Source organism: Lactuca sativa, chromosome 2 (genome assembly GCF_002870075.4).
Source record: "Lactuca sativa cultivar Salinas chromosome 2, Lsat_Salinas_v11, whole genome shotgun sequence".
In the NCBI taxonomy this organism is placed as follows: domain Eukaryota; kingdom Viridiplantae; phylum Streptophyta; class Magnoliopsida; order Asterales; family Asteraceae; genus Lactuca; species Lactuca sativa.
This window is the reverse complement of record NC_056624.2, coordinates 225,286,451-225,302,252: the sequence shown is the minus strand read 5'-3', so window position 1 is coordinate 225,302,252 and position 15,802 is coordinate 225,286,451. Positions and strand designations below refer to the sequence as shown.

The 15,802-nt window shown below is 34.4% G+C and overlaps 1 protein-coding gene across 2 annotated transcripts; it reads right to left on the bottom strand.

Annotated features, from left to right (window-relative positions):
- Nucleotides 1-11,998: 11,998 nt before the first annotated feature.
- LOC111892106 (putative kinase-like protein TMKL1) lies at nt 11,999-14,615 on the bottom strand. Of its 2 annotated transcripts, none has more exons than XM_023888174.3 (2): nt 13,834-14,615; nt 11,999-12,957 (listed from the first exon to the last, which is right to left on the bottom strand). In XM_023888174.3, the coding sequence occupies exons 1-2, from the start codon at nt 14,330-14,332 to the stop codon at nt 12,383-12,385; spliced, it is 1,074 nt and encodes a 357-aa protein (XP_023743942.1). In that variant the 5' UTR covers nt 14,333-14,615; the 3' UTR covers nt 11,999-12,382. The 2 variants fall into 2 exon arrangements, with proteins under 2 accessions (XP_023743942.1, XP_023743943.1); XM_023888175.3 differs by having other exon boundaries at nt 11,999-12,954; nt 13,834-14,611.
- Nucleotides 14,616-15,802: the final 1,187 nt, after the last annotated feature.

Below are 15,802 nucleotides of genomic sequence, written 5' to 3'. Positions count from 1 at the left end.
AAACCATGCCAAATGATAGTAAATGTCCCCTAAATGGCCTTATACCTTCACTAGAAAATGCTAGGGTTGAAACAAGGGCTCAAACTCAAAGTTTAAAGGGGTGCATGAGATTTCACGGCCAAGCCAAGAGCTTACGACCGTAAACTCCCAAGGAGTGGTCATTTGGACCATAAACTCCAAGGGAGTGCACTCTTGAAACCCCAAACACCCCTATAGCTTTGAATAATTACTAGGATTGAAATAAGGGCCTTGAAATTCCATAAAATCAAGAGGGTAGGAGTTCACGGCCGTGAAATCCCATAGGGGTGGTTCATGGGCCGTAAACTCCCATTTGGTCCCTTTAAATGCCTTAAACCCATTCATACCTTTTGAATTTGGACTTATCAAAATTCCACGATCAAGATAAAGCCTTTAAACATCCTAGAAACCCCTCACCATGAGTTTACGGCCGTAAACTCATGGGGAGTTGTCCCTGGGCTGTAAACACTATGTATAGAGTTTACTCTTGGAGAGTAAACTCCATTCCTAAGCCATTCACACCCTTAAATGCTACCTGGGACACCCCAAACACTTAACCAAAGTGTTTTCCGCTCCTTAGAGTGCGTATACTTGTTTAATTAGTATTAAATGTACTAATTTTATGTGAACATATGTTATCATATGTTAAATAGGTCACTAAGTGTGTCTAAGTCTTTACTTGACACCGAGCACCCAACCAGCACCGTCGTCGGATCCACTTACATCAGGTGAGTTCATACCCCTGAATGAACCTTTTAAATATTTTTACATGTTTTATAGGGGGGAATACCAGTTAAACATGTCAGTTATCATATCAATCACATGTGATTGATAACCCGCATGCACAATGATTTACCACACTATAAACTGTTTTACCAAGTAGGATACTATAAATGGTTTTCCAAAAGGTTTTCACTTGTTCAAAACTTTTACTTATACTGTTTTATCAAAGTTCATTTTAAACTGGTTTATGAAAAGTTTCCAAAGAATTTCTAAAGGTTTTCAAACTTATTTTACCAAAGAACACCAAGTTGTGATTTTCTCAAGTATAAAGGTTTTCTTCCATGTTTTGATACTCCCTCTTAGTTTAAACTCCTACTTGATAACGCTTTCACTTCGTGATGCGTTTATAATTGTTATTGCCTCTATTTCGCTTATACTTGTAGTCGCTTATGCCTATTAGACGCTCTTACTTCACTTGTTGTCGCTTCTACTTCGTGATACACTTATATTTGGTAATGCTTATACTTCACGATCCAGTTATTCCACACTGTACGTTTATACTTCACGATTCGGTTATTCCACACGATTCAATTATACATCACGATTCGGTTATACATCATGATTAGGTTATACTTCATGATATGGTTCCACTTGTTACACACTCAAACGTAGTTAGATGTATGTTTGTGCTTGTATAGATGGATATAAATAATTATTGAAGGACTTAGGAAGGCTTGTCCGCCCTATTTCCTTTTCTTTGTTGAGATGTGGTCTGGTGGGATCGGATGTCCGTCCGAAGGTCGTTTGATTCATTAGTTATATATTATGTATAAGAGCATAGACATATAGGTTTTCACTAGTCAGTTCAGTTGTGAGTCTCTACCTCTAGTTCAACACTTACAATGGAAACACACTACCCACTATTTGGGATGCATCTTCGGGACACGGCCTTCTCCGTCGTCTAGTTGGTAACCAGAGTCTCCTGTAGGGAGAGCGGACATTGTGTGTATAGATCTATACGGGATTGACACCCCCGCACCCTGACTGCTAGCTACAGTCCACGGCCTACCAAGCCAAGGGGTGACAAATGTCACATTTTATAGACGCTTGTAGGGCATCAGGTACTCTAGTGTCGGGTAGTATGGTTACGAGTATCCCAGGTTACCTTATAATTCATGGCCTTAAGGTAACGGTATTTTACACTATATTTCGCACTGTATTTTACACTATATGCTGGAAATCCACTCTCAGAGTCACACTGTTTTTAGACCTTGCTAGCTGTACCTTTCATTTGATACTGTCTGGGGTTTGTATTCCTTTTTTTAGACCTTGCTAGCTGTATCTTTCATTTGATAATGTCTGGGGTCTGTATTCCTTGTTTTAGACCTTGCTAGCTGTATCTTTCATTTGATACTATCTGGGGTATGTATTCCTTGTGTTAGACCTTACTAGTTGTGTCTTTCATTTGATATTGTCTGGAGTCTGTAGTCTCTGTTTTTAGACCTTGCTAGCCATACCTTTCATTCGGTACCGTTTGGGGTCTGTGTCTCCCTTTGTTAGACTGAGTCAGGCGTGTCGTTTGTTCGATACTCTCCTGGAGCCTATGATTCCTCTTGCCTTAGTCAGCAGTCTTCACTGCTGAGGCATATGTTATTTTCCCTGAGTACTCCTGCTTTCTTTAATAATCAAATTCTGTATTTTGATAATGATAGCGATTAAGGGAAAACTACTTTTTACCACATAACTCCGTCCAGTCTTGGTAGAAGACTGCTTTTATTAAAGAAAATATAGGATTTTCTGGAAAAGACACTAATGTAATGGACACTCTAAAACTACCACTTTTATTAAAGTTATTTGGATGAAATGACACTAAATACTTATGAACTTACCAGCATTTGTAAAAATGTTGATACTCGCTTTTCAAATAACTTGTATTCTCAGGTCAGCATTAGACAGGTACATTCCCGGAGCTGTTGATGAAGATAGCTTAGTACCAAACTGCACTTATATTATTACATGTATTACTTTGTTGTATTGTAATGTAAACCATGTAAAACTATTACTATTAATGCAATGGTTGTTGTACTTTGATTACTATAATGCATGTGTTGTGATACTTGACATGACGTCATCCACCCCAGAACGTTTCCGCCGTTCCGGTTTTGGGGTGTGACACAATCAATATAATGACTTGGAATCACTTATAAATCTTATTTATTGGTTCACAATAACGACTATGACTATAAATATAAGTTACACTGAAAGAGATACGAGTGCCGCTTAACTTACAGAGATTTTTTGGACAAAAGTTTGGAAATTGTACTAGCAGAGATTCTACTTGCTAGCTATTACTACTTCAAGGATCGTAGGGCTTTGTCACATACTAAAACTAAGGGAAAACGGGCTCAAAGTTGAAGGAAATTGAGAGAGGAATTTGTAGAGATGTGTATGGAAGGAAAGCACAAATGAGGTATTTTTAGCCAAATTTGGGGTGCATGGCGTGCAAAAGGGGTGCATGTTGCGCAGTTTAAGGCTACATCTCCACAACCACTTTGTTCCACATGTCAGGCTCTCTGTGGTTTGCATTTTCGACTTCTAGAAGCACGTGTCACGCACCTTGCGCATACCTAGCGCACATTGCATAGGGCGCAAATCGCAAATTTTGTAAATTCCATAACTTCTTCATATAGACTCGGTTTTTGACGTTTTTTTTTTCCACGTGTAGCTCTCAACGAGTACTACAACTTTCCCTTAGACTCCATCGGCTAATTATGACTTTATTTTTTGCCCTTATTTTTATATGATTAATGATTTTGCAAAAATCATAATTCTCTCGTACGGACTCCGATTTTGGAGTTCCTTTTACCAAAATTCATATCTTAAAGAGTACTACGACTTTCATTTTGGTGACTTTACCTAAATGTCAACCATTCTCTTCGTACCTTTTAACATCACACATTCCTTGTGCGCGGATGACTTTTATATTTTTATAGAAAATCATATCTAATTCATACGGAGTTAGATTTCTACGAAATTTATATTTTCGGGATCGGGACGAAATGTACTTTATATATATATATATATATATATATATATATATATATATATATATATATATATATATATATATATATATATGTGTGTGTGTGTGTGTGTATGTGCACGCGCTTTGGCGCACTTATTTTTACGACTTAAAGACGATTCAACTAATTTTTCTTATTTTCCTTAATACGAAACTTGTATTATATAGTCTGCAGTGCACACGACTATAGATTATCCTAATCAAGGATTTAATTTTAGTATTACTTTTTATGTGTAACCTAAATTTGCGGGTGTTACAGTTATCTCCCCTTTAGGATGATTACGTCTCAAAATCATCAACAAATCATGTCTTGTATATGACTCTGCACGTTACTTTTCCATCCTATATGGTAATCATAACTCTTATGTCTTTTCTATTGAGTTTCCAACTGTTAGACTTCTTGACTAGTGACGGTGCTAAATTCTTGCATTTTCTCTTCCTTCTAAACTCGATCTTCGTTGGAGAGACTTAACCTAAATTTAAGGTCCTTACTTCGACTACCGTAGCATACCGATGGCTCATGTTCTAATGACCATTCATCGTATGATGCAACGATTAGACTCGGGTCTCTTTGAGTCCGACTCTAAAACGAAAGGTATCTTCCTTCATATTCTAATGTGATATAATAATATTTTAGCATGTAGCAATCTCTAGCTATTGGTTGTTAAGCTCTAATGATGATTTGCAATCTATTTGTTGATTGCTTTTATCCTCTCCTTCTTGAATCTTTAACTATGGCCAGACACTACGTTGAACTTACTTTGTAGATTAGTCGGACTCGAATGGATATGACCTACTGAGGTCTAAATGATATTTATCTTCGTATTGATTACCGAAACAAATGTAATGATGGACAAGAACAAAATAGCTCAACTAATTAGAGACTTAGTAACCTTGTGACTTTCCCTGATACAAGTACGAGTCCTATGCTTTTTGTAGTATAGGCCTCAACGGCTCTACTACCTTTCACACCTACTCATACTCGTCCCAAGTATTGTCTCGTAGTCCACTAAGTTCTACTCCTAAAATTATCAAACAATATAACACATAACACATACTATTGTGTCCAAATAAGCACATGTCCTAATAAACGCTTCTGGGGTTTCTTCCTCGCGCATCCTCAATTACAATTCTTCTTCTACTTGGTTGGCAGTGGAAACTACAGACGATGTGACTACTTCAGGAGTTACACCAAAAGTTCTATATTGATATCTTTCGATAGTTTTCATTCACTATCGTAAGCGTTCTCATTTGGTCAGTCTGCTACGAGTTCTTATCAAGACGTTTTGTACACTAAAGTAGGGGCTCGGTGTACCGAGACGAGAATGTAGATATAGAAGGTTTAGATGCGTAATCCTCCTTATTACTCGGAAAAGTTGTATGCCAACTCTAATACTATAATTAAACATTTAGAAACTTAAACACATAAAATTTCCCTAATTGTAGGTCAGTTACAGACCTTAGATCTGATCAGATAATATCATTTTAAATAGGCAACCTAAGGCATGTTATAATTCAAACCATTTAGCATATAAAAGCAAATTAGGTATCTTATCCTATAGTGAGCTAGTGCTTGTGTCAATTCGGTGTACTACCTAAAATAAAATAGACACTTTCATCACGATCATTGCTTAGCATTCTAAGTTTAAATATATAAATCCTACAAATTCCAAGTTCGCTTAAACTAATGCACTGATACCAACTGTGACATCCCCATTTTTATAGCCAGAAAAAACCGATTTGTTTATGTTTATTAAATCAGAGTATTCTTTTAAAAAGATTTATTATGTGGAATTTGTCCCAAAAGCATGATAATAATATTATTAAAACATTTTCGAAGAAATGTGTTTTATTTATAAAACTCAGGATGTTATCATCAATACAAAAACATAAGCATAAACGAAGACTTACAATGTTTCAATATACTAACGATCTTCATCTTCTTGAATCTCTCATATATCATTATCCGAGTATCTTTATTTAATAACTTGTAATTTAAATAAACTGAGTGGGTCAGGTTGGAAACCTAGTGAGCACATAGGGTTTTCAACCCACAATATTATAATCTTATATTATATATTCTTCATCATTCAAATAACTTAATTACCCCATTCCCGTTATTCTCACTTACTAATCCTAATATGATGATCTCGATGGATCTTTCTTAAAGGACCTTTATCGACACACAACAAAAATTCCTAGATAATTAGGCACAACAGTATGATAATGCCTTGGGTAAACACAACAACATGACAGTATATTAGTACCGTGGATAGTCACAGCAGTATAATAGTACTTTGGTTTATCACGATACTACAAAAGTACTTAGGATAGATACGACATACACGGAAGTACAATAGTACTTGTCGAGAAACGGCTGGCACGACTTACTTATTTTGCACAACTCTCATTAAATCTATCACAACCTCTCATTTATTATTACGCATAACCCTTTACTATCCAATTATATTATTAAGTATATAATTAGATCAAGTAACAGTCATATCATATTGTACAAATATATTAAACACAATGCAAAAAACATACATAACATTTAAGCAATTAGAATACTTGTATCTATGTGTAAGTTTGAAAGTTACTATGCACTCACTTGATAAAGTGGATGACTGGAAAGTTGGACATGGCTTCACTTTAGCACTTGACTTTTCCTTTGACATGACCTAGGTTAAATTATCTCTAAGTCTTAGTTTATTACCTCTTATGATTGATTAATAGTCTAGATTCCTTAACAATCCCAATGTATACTGATCTATAGCTTATAAGGGACAACCAGGTAAGATCATATCGGTGGTAGGGTCCATTTGGTATATAAAGTATATTGTTTGGAAATCGCACTTTAATTAAACACCTCACTAAATCCAGGCTAGACATCATCCATGTAAGTAGATCAATTAGTATAATGGCTTGGAATCACTGATAAATCTTATTTATAGGTTCATAATAATGATTATGACTATAAATATAAGTTACACTGAAAACGATACGAGTATAGCTTAACTTACGAAGATTTCTTGGGCAAAAGTCCGGAAATTGCACTAGCAGAGCTTCTACTTGCTAGCTATGACTACCTCAAGGCACGCATGGCTTTGCCACAGACTAAAACTAAGGGAAAATGGGCTAAAAGTTGAAGGAAATTGAGAGAGGAAGTTGTCGAGATGTGTGTGGAAGGAAAGGAGCACAAATGAGGTATTTTTAGCCAAATTTGGGGTGCATGGCGTGCAAAAGGGGCGCATGTTGCGCATTTTAAGGCTACGTCTCCCCAGCCACTTTGTTCCACGTATCAGGCTCTTTGTGGTTTGCATTTTCGCCTTCTAGAAGTGCGTGTCACGCACCTTGCGCACACCTAGCGCACATTGCACAGGCGTAAATCGTAAATTTTGTAAATTCGATAACTTTTTCATATAGACTCCGTTTTTGACGCTCTTTTTTTCCACGCGTAGCTCTCAACGAGTACAAAAACTTTCCCTTAGACTCCATCGGCTAATTATGACTTTATTTTTAGCCCTTATTTTTATAAGATTTAATGATTTTGCAAAAAAATCATAAATCTCTCATACAGACTTTGATTTTGATGTTCCTTTTACCAAAATTCTTATATTAAAGAGTACTATGACTTTCATTTTGGTGAATTTACCCAAAAGTCAACCATTATCTTCATACCTTTTAACGTCACACATTTCTTATGCGCGACTGACTTTTGTATCTTTATAAATATCATATCTAATTCATACGGAGTCGGATTCCTACGAAATTTATACTTTCGGGATCGAGACACGTACTTTCTATATATATATATATATATATATATATATATATATATATATATATATATATATATATATATATATATATATATATATATATATATATATGCTTTGGCACACTTATTTTTACGACTTACATACGATTCGACTAATTTTTTCGATTTTTCCTTAATACGAAACTTGTATTATATAGTCTGCATCGCGCATGACTATAGATTATCGTAATCAAGGATTTAATTTTAATAATTATTACTTATTATGTGTAGCCTAAATTTGAGGGTTTTACATACATAACATATCAATCATACATACTCTACCCCTAACATCAGGATACAATCAACATATAACCAAAGTCTATGAACAAATCACAAACAATCATACACTAACTCAGGACACGTCGGCTAATGTTGATCCGCTTTGCTCAATACATCGAGCCCTTCGATATTACTCAGTGCGTCGAGCCAATATCACGCATGTATTCCTCAGTACATCGATCCAATAGCATGAAAGCATAAGACACCAAATAGCCTAGCACTACCCACATACATCCTACAATCACACACAAGATAAAGCAAATGATGTACAATATCTATAACATGTGGTGACAAAGTCAACTCAAACCGCAACGTAAAATTCAAGAGACGCCCCGAGAATCCAATGAGATCAACACACTTCACAACCATCCTATAATAACATTTAAAGTGTATTAATACCAACCCAAAACAACAGTCTGTTCAATATCACTTTAACCCCACTAAAACCCGTCAGTACTACAATATTAATCCATATTCTAGAAGTGTTGTCACTTTGATTTCTAGGGACTATTTACACAAGCCCATGTGATTTTTATACTATTTCTTATGAATCTTACAACACATCATGTCATAACAGCTCAAACTAGACCGGTCAATGAAAATCATACTTTTCACACTAACTAGAGTCATTTCTAGGCTTCAGTTAAAACTAATGAAATTTACTAGACTCCAATTTTGGACGTTGGGCACTAGTTTTAGGTTCAATCGATTTTATAGAGTTGGTTATGATTTTTACAAAAAAAAAAACTTGACAAAACAATGACTTTTTACATAAAATCATAACTTATATTTGGGTTAATTTAACATCTTAACCTATTAAGACCTCATGAAAACGACTTAACCCCTAGAGAATAAGGAGTTAACAGTCACAACATGGATTAAGTGGCTAGACTAAGGCTTTCAATGAAGGGCAGATTATGACGTCAAACCTAATGACCTCATGGGATTTGGTCCATAACGTAGGTTTTGCTCCTTATAACTTCCAAATGACAAAACCTACCCCGAAACTCAAAAGTTTAACATACAAGTTTCAAATTTGTTCGATTTAAGTCCATCCCCTTCATATAAAAATGCATAAAGGAATTAAAAATGAACTGAATAATTAAAATACAGAAAAATATTAACATATTGAAAACGGGGCGTTACCAATATATTGTATAATTAGGTTTTAAGTTTATTTAATAAATTTAAGATTATGTAACAACCGAGAGGATTCCGTCATTGATCAATGATATGAAAGAGTAGGAAAAGTAGGTGTAACAACTTAATATTGTAATATTTGATTTTGAGATAATAAACCGCGTAATTAAAATTAATTACATCGAAATGGTACTTAGAGATTGGTTGAGTTTTGACTAAAAGTAAAAAAATGAGATTCGTAGTACTCTTTAAGATAAAAACTTTAGGACAAAGAGTGCTGAAAATGGGATCCGTATGAGAGAGATATGATTTTTTTAAAATCATTTATTTTTACCCCCTTTAGGCACAAAAGTGAAAGTCAAAACTAGTTAAAGCAACCTAAAGGAGAGTTGTAGTACCCCTTGAGATCATCCCATAGATATAAAAGGGGCTTAGATCGGAGCTCACACGAAGAAGTTATGATTTTTACAAAATCTTTTCGTGTGCGCGAGGTGTGCACCTATGCTCGTTGCGTACCTGACACCTGATTCGAGTAGATTGCGAGTGACGTGGCTAATTGGGGAAGTGACACGTGGCCTTCTCTGGATGGAGCGACGATGATCACGTGCAACGCGCCCAGATACTTACGTCGTGCGCACCCCAAATACATGCCTATAAATAGAAGGCAATGCAAATCAATTCTTCACACCTTCCATTCCCTCACTCTCTCTGCATCTCTCGAAGTTTCTGCCCTTGGAGTGATCTACGGAATCCCGAGCCCGATTCAACCCTACACTAACGGTCTCATGCGACTAGGGTGAGTTCATGGCCTCATTTTACTATTTTAAAAATTTTACCCGGGGGGAGGGGGATTACATGTTTATCAAACTGCTTTATTAAAATATATTTATATCTATAAATATGAATCATTTTATAAAGCATTAAACCTTAGGATAATATAACTATAGATATTAAACTTAGTTGTAAGCTATGATATTATGCCTAAGAGATATGATGTCCGATAGTCTAGGAAGACATATTGCTTGGGTGTTATAATGGCCAATTTCATAGGATAATGTAGTACCTAGAAGTAATGTTGGTCAAATATAGGGATATGCATTGTACGTAATTGTTACTCTGTCCAAATACCATGTTTCCAAATAACCATAATTTGGGTATATATATATATATATATATATATATATATATATATATATATATATATATATATATATATATCGCAAAATAAAATATATACACATATATATACAAAATAATTATGAGTTTATATGAGAAATCATTCAATAAGAAAGATAAAAGATAAAATATCTAAGGTTAATGCGTTAGTGAGCTGTTAATAATCATCCAATAGCCTTGATTAAATTTGGTTACCACGAACGTGTAATCGTTAATCTTGTGAGAGTTAGAAAGATATGTATAGATCTATACGGGGATTGATACCCCCACATGTGATTGCTAGCTACAATCTCGGCATGATACTTTCTTATTAATCACTATTCAACGTCCAATGAAGTGTCGTGGCGGGGAAATAACTAGTCAACCAGCGTCGATTATGGGGGCTCGTGATAATACATTACAAACACCTTAGAGATTCAACTACCAAAAGAGATGTTTTAGAGTGATAGATAAAATACGTTAGGATTAATAAAATATCCTAAAGGATAGTAAATTAGGATCGGTAATATCCTAAAAGATAATAAAATAGGATCGATAAAAATCCTACAAAGATAATAAATTAGGAGTGATAAAGTATCCTAAAAAGATAGTAAGCTAAGGTTAATAAAATATCTTAAGAAAGTTTTTTTTCCTAAAAGAAAAAAGATTCTTGATTTAATACAACAAAGTAAAGCAGAAAACTATAAAAGCATGTGAACTCACCAACATTATATTGTACGTTTTCAAAATACATGTATTCTAAGGGAGATGGGTGTGGAAGATAGTCATGCCAAGGTTGAGATCTTCAAGGAAGCTTGCTAAAGTTTATTTTCGTCTGTTTGTTATTCCTAGTTTTGTCCAAAACGTGTGTTTGATCTATTAAACAATGTAATCTCAAATAAATTATAATAAATAAAAGTATCGTTTGTGTTATATTTCTATGGTTCTATATATGTATGTCTCGATTCAATTATCACTACGTCGCACAGTCCGGCGTTTCCGTCGCCGGCCAAGGGTGTGACAGATTATCAGTGTGTTATAAACTTTATATAATTTGTGAAAAATAGATAGATAAGTACTCTTCATTTTTTTTACCATACGATTATTTCAATATAGTTGGATATTTCAATCCCGATTTGATCTAATGATCATGCTCTTATGAAAAGTGAAAAACAATCATAGGTAAGTTCTCAACCGTGTCAACCTGGTTAATGAGACAATTTTTGTAATTTTGTCTCATCCAAGGTGGAACAAGGTAAGAAGGGACTTGCTATTGATCTTTCATCAATGCAAAATACATCAATCTGTTCATCCTCAATATTGAATATAGCACTAGAAAGCTTATAAAGTCTCATCCTATTCAGCAAGCTTATAAATATAAAGTCTCATCCTATTCAGCTGACTTCCGTGGACTACCACTGGAACTAAAGATCAGAAGGGTTCCATTGTTTTTATATTATTATTAATTGCAGCACTAGAAGCTTAAAACAGTTGCAATTTGCAGCATTATGCACTAAACATTTGGCATTATTATGGGACAGAAATATGCACTAAACATTTGACATTATATGGAATTTGCAGCATTATATTAGTTCTAGTAACAAGTGTATTGTTAATTGCATATTAGAATATATTATATAACCAAACAATAACAACCACCAAATAATGGTTTTCGTTTAATTATTTTCTCCACCGCTCATCGCAGAGACAGTTTGGCCCATTCAACTTATCAACCATCTTTTGCCAGCTAAACAATTAAAGAAAATGAACTGGAATTGCTCTTTGAGTGTGAAGTGTGTGATAGAGATATAGATTATAATAAATGGAATACTTGATTTGTCATATCTAACAGTTGTATACCGAATCTACAAAACAATTTAATCCCTTTGAATATTCTCAATAATTCACACAAATCGACGTTTGCTTTTCTTGGTGAACGAATAACACCACCTCCACCCAACAAGATGGGTCAACCACCAATAAAGGCTCTGACTTTGACCTTTTTCCAAGAACAGGTTTGACCCATTTCAATTAAGATGTGTTTGGTCATCATCATAATGCATCTTAGTACAACTCCCAAAGCACCACCACCAATATTGGTTAGCCACATTTCAACCTTCAACATGTCAAAACTTTACTATATATGCCCAAAAAAAAAATTATCTTCAAGATTTTGCTCCAATTTCTTCTAGCTTCTTACATATTTGCTTACTGTCGGGCCTTTCAGTAGGCCCGACAGAGCAGCAGACCAATGCCAGATCAACAAATTTGAGAATTACATCTTCCTTAACATGACTTAATCCTTTAAGACATATATCTGACATCCTTCGATCCATCATTGCATTTCTTATTGAGTTTGGCAAATAAAAATCTTGATCGGGGTTTGCTTTCCCATTAATCGGTTCCTTTCCCGTTACTAATTCAAGTAAAATCACCCCAAGGTTATGAATATCACTTTGTGTACTTGAATCTTTCATTTTAGTCAATTCGGGTGCTTTATAGCCCTCAACAGCAGCATCTTCAAGCATTTCTTGTGATGCGGTTGGATTCAAGAGGAGATGAATCCCAAAATCGGATATGAATGGGTGATGATTTTTGCCCAATAATATGTTTTTTGATTTGAGATTTCCATGGATGATTGGCTTCTGAAATCCCGTGTGGAGATAATCCAAACCTCTAGCAATGCCGATTGATATTTTTAAAATGACTTCCCATTTGTGAGATTCATCATTCTCATCTGCTAAATTAAAATTAAATTGAGGTTAAAGTGAGAAAAGTTAACACGTTTGACATTTTGAAAAGCCAAATTTTGTCAACAAATTGATATGATGCGTTATTATATAAATGGGCAGCATGTGAACTGTGAAGGAGATTAAATATACGAAGATAATATGATAAAGACAAGGATCTAAAATAGATGACTAAAATGACCAGGCAAACCCTACTCACATGCTGTTATTTCCAATCAAATATAAAATAATTTCACTATATAAGTAATAATTAACCCCTACAGACAAATTTTGACTTTTTATGGTCAGAAAAGTTATCTTAGATTATAAAATTAGTCTGCAATTAGGATTCATAAAGAACAATGGTCCTGTTTAATACAATTAGTCTGCAGTTATAATTTTCCAATGTATCAAAAAAAAATCTTGTTGATTTTGACACAAAAAAATAAGTAATGTTGACTACTATTTGAAGTGTGCAATAACACAGCCTTGACCCAATTCAAACAGACATATGATAGAAAACAAATATGAATATCAAAAGCAAAAGCAAAAAGGTGAAAGAAACAGATGATGCAAGAAATCCATAAAGTTCGAATCTTTACCAAAGCAAGGCCATGTACAACAACGATACACGCACATAATAGTTGTACAGTACAACCATTTAACTCATTTCCATGCATAAACTGCTACTTGCAGCTTTTTCTCTCATGAATTTTTAATTTTCTTCTCTTTTTTGTCGAGATTATCATTACCCAAAAGGCGCATCATTTATTCAAAATTTTAAAGAAACCCCAAAAGAAAAAAATCGAATCTTTTTTTTTAATCATGCACAAGAAACGAAAAAGATAAAATAAACGAAATTTTGCGTAAAGAAATTCAGAAATCACCTCTGATAAACTGAGCCAAATTTCCTCTTCTGTAGAAGGGATGAACGAAGAGCTTTTCACCTCGAGGCCCAGAATAAAACCCAGAAAGAGGCACCAAATTTGGATGCCGAATCGACCCCAAAACTTGTACCACATGCATCACATCTTGTACCTTTCCAGTACAACAAGCTGGTCTCAAGAATCTCAACAACAAAACCGAATCACTCAACAAATTAGCTCTATACAAAGTCCCATAACTTGATTTCCCAATCACTTCACCAGGAGCATCTAAAATATCAAAACAAGTGAGATCTTCACCACCTTCGAACCGAATCAAATCCCCTTTCATGTCCACTTCTTCAACATCAATTTCTTTACATTCAGGGTTCGCTTCTTTATCCCATGATTCATCTCTTGCAGACCCTTTTCTTCTACACAACCAAATCAAGAAAATGAGAACAAATAACAGAAAAGAAGAGGACAGTGTGATAACCAGTATGAGTATGTTTTTCTTCTCCATTCGGATCTGGAGAAAAAGAACTAAAGATTGTTGTGGAAGAAGATGAAATCGGATCTGGGTCGGGTTTTAAGGTTTAAGTTTCACCCATTTTGGTGATAAATATTAGAGAAGATCTGGATGGAGGTGGAAGTTGGTGTTTGATGTTTTGTGAAAGATGAACAGAAGTAAGAAGGACAGAATGAATGGGAAAAGAAGCTTTTCTTTCCTTCCTTTTTTGAAGAGCAGACAGAGAAGAGAAGAAAGATGTGGGACATAGTCAATGGAATCATATCATTTTTCTAGGTACATTAAAGAACCCTCTAAATATTAAATATTTACATTGTCGAAACACTAAATACTTTTTTATAAATTGGGATATTTAATTTCTCGTTAACTAAACTACGATGTTTTTAGTTAACTTTCAAGAAATTAATAAAAAAATAGTTTTTGAAAAATGATTAATTCCTTTGCAATATCACATCCAAAATAGATGAGAACGGGTCAAAGCTTTTTTCCTTTAATCCAATAATCCTATATAAATTGGGAGATCTCGTATACCGAAATATCATTCGGAAAAATCTAAAAAAAGAAAAAAAAAACATTGAAACTCAAAGTCTAAAGTTTTACTTCCATGAACCATGTTAGTTTCATATATGCAACTACTTAGATTTTATGTCTATCTATGTTAACACATAGTCTGGAATATGAAGAGAATCTCTAAAATACAGAGAACATGTCCACAATGTATATCCCGATTATGTATGGATTTCAAATTTCTAGTAGTTTTTATTTTTGTTAAATTTTCAATAATCTTATTGTTAACTTGTGTGTATCCCAAATACCATTAGAAATAAACCATGGAATACCACAAAATGCCTGAGATGATATGGTGTTTTATGACATGTGAAGAATTTTTCCGTAATTTGATGTTTTGTTCCGGGATACAAAAAAAGGTGATTTGTGGTTGCAGTTCACAAGTAGTAATCGTCAATTTCTAACCCATGTCGCAAATTTTAATGTTGTTTTCGGGTCATAGCAAACTCTTGTTTTGTTGGGTGGTTTGATCCCCCAATGGGCCCTAGGGCATGTGTTGTTATTCCAGGGTTGATAACGTCAAAGTACATGTTAGAGAAGTCTTTTCAAGATGCCAAGAAATACAAAATCATGTTCTATGCATCTTGGTATTTTGCATCTTTATGTTATTTTTAAAAATTTATGTAACGTCCTAAAATACTAGGTAAAAAATTTTCTTTAAGTCAACCCAAAACAATCAATCATTTGATCCAAAATCCCATCAAAGTATAAAAACATGTCATATAATTATCAGAGTATAAATCAAATCATAAAATGCAGAACACTGGTGGTTGCTTCATGCAATGCAATCACATCGAGCTCTTCCCTTTGGAACCAAAAGAACCTGAAACAATAAACATGAATCGTAAGCACAAAGCTTAATGAATTCCCCCAAAATACCACATACAACATACATAT

Coding starts and splice junctions, on each gene's coding strand:
- LOC111892106 (XM_023888174.3), bottom strand. CDS start 14,332: ATGGAGAAGAAAAACATACTCATACTGGTTATCACACTGTCCTCTTCT. Junction 12,958..13,833: donor TTTGGCTCAGTTTATCAGAG/GTGATTTCTGAA, acceptor ATTTTAATTTAG/CAGATGAGAATGATGAATCT.